At 40.5% G+C, this 14,801-nt stretch overlaps 1 protein-coding gene, 1 long non-coding RNA gene and 1 other non-coding gene across 4 annotated transcripts in view; all 3 read left to right on the top strand.

Annotated features, from left to right (window-relative positions):
• The first annotated feature begins 201 nt into the window (after positions 1-201).
• On the top strand, positions 202-2,451 carry LOC131101773 (uncharacterized). Its single transcript, XR_009119303.1, has 7 exons — positions 202-348; positions 483-516; positions 865-936; positions 1,198-1,269; positions 1,359-1,425; positions 1,514-1,590; positions 2,032-2,451. It is a non-coding gene; the product is annotated as an uncharacterized LOC131101773 (long non-coding RNA).
• LOC131102456 (small nucleolar RNA SNORA9) lies at positions 972-1,107 on the top strand. Its single transcript, XR_009119450.1, has one exon. It is a non-coding gene; the product is annotated as a small nucleolar RNA SNORA9 (small nucleolar RNA).
• Positions 2,452-2,582: 131 nt separating the features above from the next.
• Positions 2,583-14,801, top strand: part of myo1g (myosin IG) — a 36,407-nt gene continuing 24,188 nt past the window's right edge. For both annotated transcript variants that reach the window (XM_058047512.1, XM_058047513.1), the window contains exons 1-12: positions 2,583-3,048; positions 3,978-4,186; positions 4,714-4,807; positions 5,834-5,999; positions 6,929-6,982; positions 7,094-7,180; positions 7,256-7,372; positions 7,450-7,656; positions 8,311-8,456; positions 9,044-9,158; positions 9,229-9,399; positions 12,144-12,214. In XM_058047512.1, coding sequence (XP_057903495.1) covers positions 2,954-3,048; positions 3,978-4,186; positions 4,714-4,807; positions 5,834-5,999; positions 6,929-6,982; positions 7,094-7,180; positions 7,256-7,372; positions 7,450-7,656; positions 8,311-8,456; positions 9,044-9,158; positions 9,229-9,399; positions 12,144-12,214 — 1,532 coding nt within the window. In that variant the 5' untranslated portion in view covers positions 2,583-2,953. The remainder of the gene's footprint in view (positions 3,049-3,977; positions 4,187-4,713; positions 4,808-5,833; positions 6,000-6,928; positions 6,983-7,093; positions 7,181-7,255; positions 7,373-7,449; positions 7,657-8,310; positions 8,457-9,043; positions 9,159-9,228; positions 9,400-12,143; positions 12,215-14,801) is intronic.

The raw sequence follows: 14,801 nt of genomic DNA on the forward strand, positions 1-14,801 counted from the left end.
AGCCATGTAGCTTAGAAATGCATTGGTTGTTTTCCATTCACGTTTTTCCTCATTTCCCGCAGTCGCCCTTACAGGATACACGCTCCTGTACAGTAGGTGGCGTTGTGTTAGTAGCGACCCGTCATAAAGAAGAAGAAGTCGCCTTAAAGCCGCGTGCGGCGTTTTACTGCTCCCAACTGGTGGAGCAGGGAAACTAACTAGCCTTACGTCACATCCGGGTAATCCGATAGTGAACATTGAACGGCACGAGGTGGCAGCTACGAACATTCGGGTTACGAATCTGAAGCCATCTAACCTACAATATGTGTTTCCATTACCTCGTTTACGTCTTTATAAGTATTTACTAAGGTAAGGAGTGGGGTTACCTTTGTATGGGGTTTAAAACAACTATAGTAATGTGTGTAAAGTAGTGTACTTTACTTGCGAGCCAGCTCAACATGGCTACTTTTGTAGTTCACACTGTTTTTTTTCTATTGTTGCAGATTTGTGTCAAGCGACGCATGTCAACATGAATAGGTAAGGTTCTCTTAATCGTAAATGAGCGCTATATTGAATCCTACCACTTAAACTGTATTGTATTGTGAATCTTGGTATATTTAATAATGGCGCATAACAATGATGGCGGCAGACTTACCAGCAAGACTCAGCCCGCATTGGCTCCGTTCTTTCCTTAAGTGTCTGCCAGAGAGATGTGAGGCAGTTTGAGGCCCTGCTTATGAATATTTCTTAACAGGGTTATAGGTATACCTCCAACAAGGTTATAGTACAAACTAAACACAGTATATTAGCATTGTAGCATTGTTTGTTTTATTGACTGAATGCTGTGAAAAATGTGTAGACTCAAACCTGAAACATCCTTTACAGGACTTCCAAGGAGAAGCAAATGGCTGCCATGTTCAGGCCCCCTGACTGACAGTGTGGGACTGAAGAAATGAGGTTAGTATTACTCAAAAACACGGTTCAGACTTTGGCGGCAGACTTACCAGCAAGACTAAGCCTTCTCTGGCTTTGTTCTTTCCTTAAGTGTCTGCCAGAGAGACGTGAGGCAGTTTGAGGCCCTGCTTATGAATATTTCTTAGCAGGGTTATAGGTATACCTCCAACAAGGTTATAGTACAAACTAACCACAGTATACTCAGTAGCATTGTTTGTTTTATTGACTGAATGCTGTGAAAAAAACCTGAAACATCCTTTACAGGACTTGCAAGGAGAAGCAAAGGGTTGCCATGTTCAGGCCTCCTGACTGACACTGTGGGACTGAAGAAATGAGGTTAGTATTACTCAAAAACATGATTCAGACTTTGGCAGCAGACTTACCAGCAAGACTAAGCCTTCTCCTGGCTTTGTTCTTTCCTTAAGTGTCTGCTAGAGAAATGTGAGGCTGTTTGAGAGGCCCTGCTTGTGACTCTTCATTGCGGGGTTTTAGGTACACCTCCGACAGTACTAATCCACCTTTTATATACCTTTTGGTTTTATGTCATGTTAAAATAATGGCTAAACTTAATATTTAACAGGTTTGACATGAGGTAAAGCAAAGGCCTGGTCCAGTCCTTCAGCTGACCTGTGGTACTCGTGGAACAAAGAGAATCAGGTTAGTGTTCAGGAAAGATGTGTTTCAGGAGTGTAACAATAATGGCTGCAGACCGACCTGCGAGACTGAGGTTTCCGTGGCTCTGTTCTCTCCTTGAGTGTCTGCTAGAGAGATGTGAGTCCGTTTGAGGCCTTGCTGTTGACTTTAATATCAAGGTTATAGGTAAACCACCTACATGCTTTCAGAAATAGCCATATTAATCAATGCGTTAATGCTGACTTTAGGTTGTGGGGGGCAACAATGTTTTTGTTGTTGTTGTATGGTGCCCTCTAGTGGTGAGTGCAGCAGTTAGTCATAGCCTGCACTCTTGAACGCATGTTAACCCTTGAGGATAATGACAATTTAGTATAATATTTGCTAAAATATTTGCAATATATTTTATAAAGATATCTGGTTTGAAATAATTATGTACAAATATTGCTGTTTGTTTTTATTTTAAAGGCCTATTCAACTCCCTGAACCAAATTCAAAATGGTGGCTGCAAATTCTCATACCCAGACCATACAAAGGTGGTTGGTGTGTGACATCTCCTTGGGGTAGTCTTGATGGCTCGACCTGAGGGAATCTACAGAGCAGGTCTCCTTGGGTGTGGACTTGAGTCACAATTTTCAGGGACTGTTGACTCAACTTGACTCAATACCATCAAAGACTTGCAACTCGACTGACATCAGTGACTCAGGACTTGACACTCAACAGGAAAATTTCAAGCCTATGACTTAAGACTTGACTCGACATGCCCTGACTTGAGACTTGAACATCTTTACTTAAAGCTGACAATCATCCCCTGATCAGCTCTTCCTTGAATGTCCAATGTTTGTCAGTAAAAAAAAAAAAGTAATAAAGTTGATTTAATACATTGAATTGACGTTGTCTGTTTTTGTGGTGCAAGATATCTTTCAATTCTGTTGTACCATATATAAAGGTCAAACTGCAGGTAAGTAAACGTAATAATGGTCTAAAAGTAATGCTTGTGTAACCATAAAAGCCAGAAATCTAATTAGTTTGTAGAAGCTTCCTATATTTTGTTGTAGTCACTTGGTTATTTGATGCCTTTTTCCACAAATACTGCATGCAATCACAACAAATTAACACATGAAATTAGATGACTTGATATGTTGATCTGGTCTTCCCCAAAAAGCCCCTAGAAGATGTTTCTCCAACTAGAACCTGCTCTGCACAGGGTGACGCGCTATTGCTTCGACCACAAGACTACAACTGCAGCGAAGCCACCAAATGAGCTCACCACGCCTCCATCACTTTGTATCCTCAGTCTGCTGTACTTCTCTTTTTCTTTTGAGTCACTTTCTGTTCCCTATACATCTTTTTTTCCCCCTCCCTCTTATTTGCCGGATCCAGACAAAGGATGGCAGAGATGGAGGGCCTTGAGTTTGGGAAGTCAGACTTTGTGCTTCTGGATGAGGTGACCATGGAGGAGTTTATGGAGAATCTCAAACTGAGGTAAGCGCCGACATGGAAGATGAGGAAACTGTAAAGCGCTGATGTAATAGCTTTTGTATGAAGGACTTTGTGATATTAATTCTGTTTGAAAGATCAACAGTTCTGTCCTTTGACACCCTCAAAGGTTTAAATCTGATTTTTTTTTTACATTGATTGGCATTGCTAGAGGTCCCCTCTCAAATGAGTGCCATTGTAAAATAAGTACAATTTTAACATAATCATGTTCTTTTTTATACTTTTGTTCAAGCAATTTTATAGTAGTGATAATCTATCAACTGCCTGGTAACACACTCATTTGCCTTTAATTTACAATTGTGATATACTGTATCTTCACCCCATCATGTAAGCCACCCCACCATTATAGGCTCTGACAAGTTTCATTTCCTGCTTTCAGTCTGTACACACTCTTGTGCCATTTCCTGGCAGCTTGACAAGGTTTGATGCAATGTTGAAGTTCAGCCTTAGTGTTAAAATATTAACAAATGAGCCCAACCACTCTTTTCACTCTGTATAGTAACCCTATAAGCAGAATTACTATTTGCCGATGATGTATCTCTTCGCATAATGGGGCCCCCCTTTCAATCTGTTGGACACAAATGGGTGTGCAATATTGAATTTGTGTTGGATTTTTATCAAATGTACACAGGGTCATAATCTTTCTCGTTTAGTGGTCATGATTAACTGCAGCTTGTTGTGTCTCTTTGACAGCAACTTTTTTACACTAATACTGGCAAAGTAGCTCTCTAACATGTAATGTCCCTCTGATGTACTCGTTCCTGATCCTATCCATCATGGTCACTCCCAATGAGAACCTCTACACCAAACAACATGGCTGGTCTCACCACAGTTTTGTACATGTGAAAAAAAAACCATTCCCATATCGTGTGCATGTAGAGCTAAGCCATCGATATAATCTTTTGTGTGTCCAGGTTTGAGAAGGGTCGGATCTACACTTACATCGGGGAAGTGGTGGTTTCTATGAACCCGTACAGAGAGATGGACATTTACGGGAAAGATACGATTGACGCTTATCGTGGTCGTGAGTTGTATGAAAACCCACCTCATCTTTTTGCGGTTTCTGATGCTGCCTATAAAGCCATGAAGAGAAGAGCTAAAGACACCTGCATTGTCATATCAGGTTGGTCTCCTTACTCAATTTGTGTGTTTCACGTCCATGAAGTCATGATTAGTGGCTTATTATTATGAGTGTTGTACTCTAAAATATTCGGCTACTGTAGCACAATCTACAAATGCACCATGTATATCATAGCATTGGTAGCCTGCTTATATAACTTGCCTGATGTGTTTCTTTCTCTTTATCCACTAATGAGCCCTTTCAGCCTTTGTGTTCCCATTGTGGTTTGACCTTGTGAGTTAACTAAACATACAATGACTCTTTTTCTGGGCCGAAAAATAGAATAAAAACTAGAATAAGCCTAATGAGCATACAAAGATAACAATACATACACCATGTGCTTTCTTGAGAATTTAATAGGCAATTGCAAGAAAAGTATCGCTTCACAAAGTTATTTTGCAGCACCCTTAACAGTAATCAGTATTTTCAAATGATCCTTCTTATTTTTTAGCAGTAGTGTCCCTTTAATGTATATTCACTTCATATTCACATTGAATACATAAATGTTTTGTTGTCTGTGTGTTTTTAAGGTGAAAGCGGTGCAGGGAAAACAGAAGCCAGTAAATACATCATGCAGTACATTGCAGCCATCACAAACCCAAGTCAGAGGGCGGAGGTCGAAAGGTGAAAAATTCATGTTAAAATGATTCATACGGACCAGTTCAACTTCCTTGTGCTCAGGCAACAATCAGCTACCGCCGTGTCTGTCTCGACAAAGATAGAAGTGATATAGTGCAGCAACTGAAGAACTCTTTACATTCAATGAGGCAAAACAGACAAATAGGAATGGAGAAACCAATTGCACTAATAACACATAACCTAATCAAGTAACCATGACTGATTATTAATAATATACAACAACACAGTTAACAGGGAAACCACAGTTACAATTTTAGGCTGAAACGCTGTTTTCTGGAGAATCAACTGGTTTGCTATTTAGCTTCCTTTGTCTCTAGCGAACAATGTAAGAGAGATGGGGAGTGTTATTGGAATCACTTTTATTGCAAATGTTAATCCAAAATCAGGAGAAGGTGCTGTACTGGCTCTGAACAAGTTGTATACAAACAGGACTCTTGTCTGTGTTGCCATGATGTGAGGTTAGATTTTATTTATATTAATTATTTATTATTTATTTATTTATGTATTAATCATAATTTATCATTTATTTATTAATAAATAAATACATGTATTTAATAAATGAAATTAATAAATAAAATAAATGTATTATATAATTATTTATATATATTTTACATATATATATATTTATGTATATATATTTTTTTGCATGCGGGTTTGGAGGGGGAGGAGCTTAACCCAAGCTATAATCCTCCTGGGTAGTTGAATATTAGACACCATACTCTCATCCACCTTCCACTTGAGAATACTCTACAGGTGCTTGAATGGGTTCAGGTCTAGAGCCATCAGAACTCATGTTTCACTCAATGAACCACAGCTCCCCATTGTCGGCAGCACTCGTGCAGACAATGACACACAACCTCCGCTATGCCTCACCAAGCAAAGCAAACTTATTTCGGTACTCTCTTAGTGAGAGTACACCATAGTGGCTGTACACTGACTTCTCTTAAGTATGATTGCTGAAATGTGAAGTGTATATTTACACTCTTTCCCCACCAACATGGGATACATCAGTGTGAAGAATGTGCTACTGAAGTCCAACTGCGTGCTGGAGGCTTTTGGGAACGCCAAGACGAATCGTAATGACAACTCCAGCCGCTTCGGCAAGTACATGGACATCAACTTCAACTTCAATGGTGATCCCACAGGGGGACACATCAACAACTACCTGCTGGAGAAGGTGAGAGTGATATATATGTGTCGAATTTTAAGTTTTTTTTTCCCTTATGGGCATGAATGTTTCATGAGGAGATGAAAAAGAGGTGTGAAGGAACATCCACGAATAGAAAAGCTGGTGTGCTTCATGTTAATAAATGGCTCTTAACGCTGCTTTATTTATCAGCTTCTTAAAAGATGATGAAAAATCAACTTATTTCTCTCACGAATCCCACTTATAGACATTGGTTATTTAGGAGTTTATTACCAAGTGTTGCTTTGCTTATTACCATAGCAACAAGACTAAATCTATACAGTAGATGACAGAATAGAAAATGGTAGGTTTTGGTAGGCCCGATGTCAGATGTGTGTTTACGTTTGTATCCCACACATCAGGCCCTCCAAATTGTCCATATGGGAGTGTGAATGGTTGTTTGTCTATATGTGCCCTGTGATTGGCTGGCGACCAGTCCAGGGTGTACCCCGCCTCTCGCCCGAAGACAGCTGGGATAGGCTCCAGCACCCCCGCGACCCTTGTGAGGATAAGCAGTAAATAATGAATGAATGAATATATCAGGCCTAAAATTACACCCAAAACCATAAAATCTGAATAAAGAAATGTATTTATTATTTGTGTAAAAAGTCAATTATGTTTAATGACCCTTATTATCACTTAGAATGGAAGTTAGAATGTAAACAAAGATACTAAATGTAGTCACCTGGTTATTATATTTTTGATCATCCAGAAGGAAAAGTCAGCCCTGTGTTGACCTCTAAATCCCACGTTGCGCATCTTGGCCACTTGATGGCACTGTTGGCTCACCTTCCCCGTTTTTCATGAGTTGTTTGATGGATGACAACGAATGGATAGATGGTGTCTTGTTTCATTGTTCACTTTTGCATTGCTATAACTGTATTACAGATCATTTATACATTGTTTTTTTTCTGCTGAAGTCCAGGGTGGTCCAACAGCAAGAAGGGGAGAGGAACTTCCATTCATTTTATCAGGTGAAGATCTCATCTGCACTGTGGCTGCAAAACATAACAGATATGGAAAGAAGTCACATATTTGCAGCTCTGTAATGCTTGAGAGTGGATGTGTTTGCTGTGTTTCCATAGTTACTGCGAGGTGGATCAAATGACTCATTTCACCTGCAAAGTGATCCGAGTGTTTATGTGTACACTAAAGAGGGATCTACATCCACTGTGAGTTATATATCGTTACATTTTTTTATTAACTTTATTTAATTTTGATCTTATCGGTTCTCTTTCCCTGTGTAGACCTCTAATAATGACCATGCTAGCCACAAAGCTGTGATGAATGCACTGGAAGTAATTGGCTTCTCCAAAGAAGAGATTCTGTCAATATATCAAATTCTAGCCTCCATCCTGCATCTGGTAATTATTTACTTGGTTGTATTTGTCGTAACATCATGATGCTGTGCTGTCTTTAAAAAAAAAACTATTTTTTTTAGGGTAATGTGCCATTTGAGAGTGATGGTGAGAGTGTTCAAGTTTTGGACCTTGAATCTGTCAACTACATCTCAGAGTTGACTGCCACAGATCCAGACAAGGTCGTCAAGAGCTTGCTGTACCGTACTGTAGCCACTGGGGGTGGCGAGGTCATAGAGAAGGGTCACACAGAAGAAGAGGCCTGCTTTGGACGGGACGCTTTTAGCAAGGTACATTACAGTACACTAATCCCTCATTTATCGTAGTTTATTGGTTCCAAACTCAAATGAATATTTTTGTAGTCAGAGCATAGAAAACCTGTTTACGACCTTCTAAATACAGTTTTTTTTAGATTAGAGCTCTCTACACATGAAATAACACCCCTATAGGCACCTTTACACTCGTATTACCCAATATAGTAGACACAATAAGAGAAAATAAGCCATTTAAGACATAAGCTCGATGCTTGTGTGTGTTGCTACATGTGTTCCCTGGGGGAGCTGAGTGGCGGGCAGTCAGGAAGTGATGTCAGGGGTTCACAGTTGATCTTTATAGCTTGGCGTGAGTTACAGGCACAACAAGTTTGGTGGTTGTGTTTCTCACCGAATATTATAGTAACATTACTGACACCTAGTGACCAGGATAGAATACTACATATTATCACAACATCTTTGAATGCGTCTTCTGAATGCACAACAATTGTGTAAAATTGGAGTGAAGCATGGGATTACTATATAAACAAAGCCTGGCCAAAACTATGTCTTAAAAAAGAGGTTGTTGTCTTATATTTGGATCAGTGATGTAATATATAATTGTCTCCTTTTAACTGAGCTTTGTAGTATTTTGGTCACTGGTGTCTCCTTTATACTACTCTCTCAATGTAGGCTCTCTATGAGAGACTTTTTGGGTGGATTGTAGGCCGCATCAACAACATCATTGAGGTGAAAGACTACAACCCAGTGCTTCATGGGAAAAACACAGTCATCGGCGTCCTGGATATCTATGGATTTGAGATCTTTGACAACAACAGGTCGGAGTTGTTTGAATATTTCTTTAAATTGAAACACATAATACAGTAAACCTCGGATATATCGGACTCGGATATATCGGAAATTCGCTCACAACGGACAGATAAAAAAGAACCGATTTTTCTGTAATGCATTTACAATAAAAATGCATTGCGTATATCGGATTTTTTATAACGGATTTCGCCTATTTCGGACAAAATCTCCAGTCCCGTTCCAATGCATTTCCATTAAATTTTCCTCACATATATCGGATGGCCGCATCTTGGCGCTCCGATTCGCCGAATCGTGACAGGCCGCTATACGACGTCATTTGCAGCGTTGCCTGCGCATCCAGGTACATTGGAAACATAGTCAAGGAAGTGCCTTTTTATAACGGATAAAATCCGATATACGCATATAATGGATATAAATCCAATATATGCGTAAAACGGACATTTTCCGGTATACGCATATAACGGATTATAACATGATATATAATATGATAACGGATTTCGCTTATATCGGACAAAACCAGTGGGAACAATTGAATCCGATATATCCGAGGTTTACTGTACATAATAATTGACATTTTTGTTGTTGTTTTCGTCAGCTTCGAGCAGTTCTGCATCAACTACTGCAATGAAAAGCTGCAGCAACTTTTCATCGAGCTGATCCTTCAACAGGAACAAAACGAATATAATCGAGAGGGGATCCAATGGCAACACGTGAGAGACAAAAAAAAACATTCCTAATGATGCTCCAGCTCAACAATGTCTGTGTGTTTTTCATTTACAGATTGACTACTTCGATAACCAGATCATTGTGGACCTGGTGGAGCAGCCACACAAAGGAATCATTTCCATTCTGGATGAAGCTTGTATTACTGTTGGGAAAGTGACAGACACAATGTTCCTGGACAGTATGGACATCAAACTGGCCAAACACCCCCACTACAGCTCCCGCAAGGTAAAAATCATTTACCAAAATATCTATTTGTACACCTTCATTCAATACCTTATTCCTTTATTTTTATTGTATGACACACATACTAGATAGAAGAGCTTAGCTAATATTATAATAACCACATAAAATCTACTTGTGTATTGACAATACTGAATATCGAGAGAGGAATAGTTGTGTCATAGGCTCCAGCTCACCTGGGACTCTATTGAGGACAAGTGGTTAAACAGGCGCATTGATACACATACTTACAGTGAAGAAAATAAGTATTTGAACACCCTGCTATTTTGCTATTTCTCCCACTTAGAAATCATGGAGGGGTCTGAAATTTTCATCGTAGGTGCATGTCCACTGTGAGAGAGATAAACTAAAAAGAAAAATCCAGAAATCACAATGCATGATTTTTTTAACAATTTATTTGTGTGATACAGCTGCTAATAAGTATTTGAACACCTGAGAAAATGAATGTTAATATTTGGTACAGTAGCCTTTGTTTGCTATTACAGAGGTCAAACGTTTCCTGTAGTTTTTCACCAGGTTTGCACACACTGCAGGAGGGATCTTGGCCCACTCCTCCACACAGATCTTCTCTAGATCAGTCAGGTTTCTGGGCTGTCGCTGAGAAACACGGAGTTTGAGCTCCCTCCAAAGATTTTCGATTGGGTTCAGGTCTGGAGACTGGCTGGGCCATGCTAGAACCTTGATATGCTTCTTACGGAGCCACTCCTTGGTTTTCCTGGCTGTGTGCTTCGGGTCGTTGTCGTGTTGGAAGACCCAGCCACGACCCATCTTCAATGCTCTGACAGAGGGAAGGAGGTTGTTCCCCAAAATCTCACAATACACGGCCCCAGTCATCCTCTCTTTAATGCAGTGCACTCGTCCTGTCCCATGTGCAGAAAAACACCCCCAAAGCATGATGCTACCACCCCCATGCTTCACAGTAGGGATGGTGTTCTTCGGATTGTACTCTTCATTCTTCTTCCTCCAAACACGCTTATTGGAATTATGACCAAAAAGTTCTATTTTGGTCTCATCTGACCATAAAACTTTCTCCCATGACTCCTCTGTATCATCCAAATGGTCATATGCAAACTTAAGACGGGCCTTGACATGTGCTGGTTTAAGCAGGGGAACCTTTCGTGCCATGCATGATTTCACATCATGACGTCTTAGTGTATTACCTACAGTAACCTTGGAAACGGTGGTCCCAGCTCTTTTCAGGTCATTGACCAAGTCCTGTCGTGTAGTTCTGGGCTGATTCCTCACCTTTCTTAGAATCATTGAGACCCCACGAGGTGATATCTTGCATGGGGCTCCACTCCGATTGAGATTGACCGTCATGTTTAGCTTCTTCCATTTTCTAATGATAGCTCCAACAGTGGACCTTTTTTCACCAAGCTGCTTGGTAATTGCTCCGTAGCCCTTTCCAGCCTTGTGGAGGTGTACAATTTTGTCTCTGGTGTCTTTGGACAGCTCTTTGGTCTTCGCCATGTTACAAGTTAAAGTCTTACTGATTGTATGGGGTGGACAGGTGTCTTTATGCAGCTAACGACCTCAAACAGGTGCATCTGATTCAGGATGATACATGGAGTGCAGGTGGACTTCTAATGGGCAGACTAACAGGTCTTTCAGGGTCAGAATTCTAGATGATACACAGGTGTTCAAATACTTATTTGCAGCTGTATCACACAAATAAATTGTTAAAAAATCATGCATTGTGATTTCTGGATTTTTCTTTTTAGTTTATCTCTCTCACAGTGGACATGCACCTACGATGAAAATTTCAGACCCCTCCATGATTTCTAAGTGGGAGAAATAGCAAAATAGCAGGGTGTTCAAATACTTATTTTCTTCACTGTATGTTAGTTCCATCAACAATAGCAGCATACGTGGATACAGCGACAACACTTCCGATGTCCGCTCTCATTGGGATGGCTGTGTCTTCCAGCACAAGACATGTACTCCAATCCTAAGGTTAAAAAAAATGACAAACTTTGTAGTAAAATGGAGAGCTAGGCATCCACTCGTCCATCTGTGAATGACGCTGAGAAAAGTGCTTAGCGAGGCGTCGTGTTAGTCCTCCACACTGGGGGCTGTGTCGGGTCTGCTGATGGGGGTGCTGTCCTTGGGTCCCTTCGACCCGGCTGCCTGGGGGTTCCTCCCTTTAATGTAGGGGTCCGCTCGTCTGTCGGAGTCGGGGGGCCCGGGTGCTGGTCACCCGACAGCACGGCCTGCGGCTCCTCCCAGTGTGGACGGCCCCAAAGGTGGCGTTTCCTTGATCCTCAGTGCCATGCCATGTCTCCCTACTGTGTGTGTGTGTGTGTGTGTGTGTCTAGTATGGAGGGTGGGAGGGAGGGGCTTTCTTTGTAATTGTTTTCTTTTTAATTGTGGTAATTGTTTTTAATTCTGTAAAGCACTTTGTGTTGTATGTCCTTGCAGGAAAAATGCTATACAAATAAAGTTGATTTGATCTGATATGCTGAAAAAAATCATAATATCTCTGTCGTTAGGTAAATATACAAGTCGGTTATATAAAAGGAGGGTCTTTTTGTGAGGGCTATAGCGTCAAAATAGATATTCCCCATGCTGTCCGTTGTTAGCTAGCTCATATTAACTCATTTTCTTGCACTAGAATGCACAGAAAATTTATTTTTCACATAAGGATTGTGAATGACGAGCAAAGTTTAGAAAAAGTGCAGTTCCCCTTTAAAATATTTCACTCACACACTTTTGCATTCTTCCATTTCTAGCTCAGCCCCACTGACAAAACCATGGACTTCCAAAAACACTTCCGAATCCGTCACTATGCTGGAGATGTCACGTGAGTTTGCCATGTAAACTATCTAACCACTGGGTGCTGGGATTCTGTGTTTTGTGCATGTCAGTGGGGGGAACAAGGCAGGGTTCAGAAGTGTAATCCATATGATCCTATTAAGAGGTCAGTTTGGGACGTTTGCAGCAGTGTGTTGGACACTAAAGGCAACACTGTTGGACATTTCTAAATGTGCAATTTACTATCTTGTTTGTGTCATGGCAATCAATTCCAGCCTCTCTTCCTTTTAACTGCTGCACTTCCTTAATGTGCTTACTGATGCTAAATGTCAGAGGCCAGATGGGGCCTGTGGCCATCAGTGCAGCCTTGGCTTTGGTTTCAGAAGAATCGCACCGCCTCACGTGTTACTGCCCTCAATCTCAGGAGGGGCAGGACATGACCATATCTAGGGAACACATCAGGGAGGAGGGTGAGTCACTTTTGACTTTGTGATGTAGCAACAGCTGTAATCAAGAAGAGCTGGAGGAGGATTTGTTGACCGTTTTTTTTTGGACTTAGGCTAACATGATGCTGGACACACACACACCCAAGCTCAGAGCGATTGCATCCACCTCTGCAGCTCAAGGAAGCAGACAGTTACTTTAAAGTCATGCTAGTGATTGTCAGTTTGAGGAATCTCATTTTGGCAGCTTGTTCATTTGGTCACTACCCAAACCTCATGACTATAGGTGAGGGTAAAATTCCTTATTTCTGTAGTAAAGCATAGAAAACCTGCTACCATTTAAATATGGTTTAAAACATATATTAGAGCCGTCTAGGCTTTATATAGCACCCCTACAGTACCCTTTACACTTCTGTTAACCAAAGTAGACATAATAGCAGGAAATAAGACATTCATTCATTCATTTTCTACCGCTTTTTCTCACGGGGGGTGCTGGAGCCTATCCCAGCTGTCTTCGGGCGAGAGGCGGGGTACACCCTGGACTGGTCGCCAGCCAATCACAGGGCACATATAGACAAACAACCATTCACACTCACATTCATACCTATGGACAATTTGGAGTCGCCAATGAACCTAGCATGTTTTTGGAATGTGGGAGGAAACCGGAGTACCCGGAGAAAACCCACGCATGCACGGGGAGAACATGCAAACTCCACACAGAGATGGCCGAGAGTGGAATCAAACTCGGGTCCCCATAGCTGTGAGGCCTGCGTGGTAACCACTTGCCCACTGTGCAGCACAAAATAAGACATATTAGACATAAATGATGGTAATGGTTTAATTTGAGCTGAACAAGCATCTAGTATACAGAATACACATTTTTATTGCAACATTTTATTTTTTATTGAATACACAACATGTCTAAAAGGAGTACAATCTGTTACTATTACATCTGTTCATTTCCTGTATTCCAGATATGTATATATTGTTAATACATAAAGAAGTGTAAGGTAATGTAACTATATAGTGATGTAATTTAATTTTTTTTACAACCATAATTAAATATGATTGTAAATATAACCATCAAAAAGGTGATATATATATATATATATATATATATGTATATATATATATATATATATAATAACAAAAACAACACGACTCTTCTTCCTTGTATTTTGTAATTATATATCAACTGCTTGTATTGATTCTTAAATTCACTCAATAAGACATAACATAGTCAACATAACATTAGTGAATACAAGTTACTACTACTACTAATAATACTACATATACTTTTTCTGAATGCGTCTTCCGAATGCATTATATACGTGTACTTTTGAACATTTTTAAGGCTTGGAAATGCTTTATTTAATCCAGGAATACATAAAATTTGCTTAAATATGCACATTTTTTACATTTTTGCAGTTTGCATGTTCTCCACCGTGCATGCGTGGGTTTTCTCCGGGTACTCCGGTTTCCTCCCACATTCCAAAAACATGCTAGGTTAATTGATGACTTCAAATTGTCCATAGGTATGAATGTGAGTGTGAATGGTTGATTGTCTATATGTGCACTGTGATTGGCTGGCGACCAGTCCAGGGTGTACTCTGCCTCTCGCCCTGAAGACAGCTGGAATAGGCTCCAGCACCCCTGCGACCCTCGTGAGGAAAAAGCGGTAGAAAATGAATGAATGAATAATTATAATTATAATTATGAAATGCGAACTATGAAGTGGCATACTTATGTCTGACTTCTAAAATGTATTTTAATCAACCCATCTGTAATGATAAATAATATGACATTACCTTTAGTGTGTTTTAGTAAATTACTATCACAATTATGGCAGACGAGTGTGTATACGTGTGTGAGATGGAGCTTGGTCTCCCAGCGTTGGGCACTGTCCAAGGTCACTCCCCGTGAGCCGTCACTCCTCCAGGCTGGTGCTGCCCACCCTCTATCTCCTCCTATCTGAATCAAGCCCGACTGTGGCTATAAATATAAAAGCCACCCCCCTCTCTCTCTGAACCAACACAAGCTTTGACCTACTTCACCCATCTTCGTTCTTTTCCCTCAGCCTCTTTTCCATCCCTCTGCAATACGGCAACCTTTACCTGGTGTCAACTTTGTCATCAAAAAAAAAAAAAAAAAAAAATTCCCTGCAGCATTTCTGTCAGCACATACAGCTGTTCA

The sequence above is a fragment of the Doryrhamphus excisus genome, chromosome 14, assembly GCF_030265055.1.
Source record: "Doryrhamphus excisus isolate RoL2022-K1 chromosome 14, RoL_Dexc_1.0, whole genome shotgun sequence".
Taxonomy (NCBI): Eukaryota; Metazoa; Chordata; class Actinopteri; order Syngnathiformes; family Syngnathidae; genus Doryrhamphus; species Doryrhamphus excisus.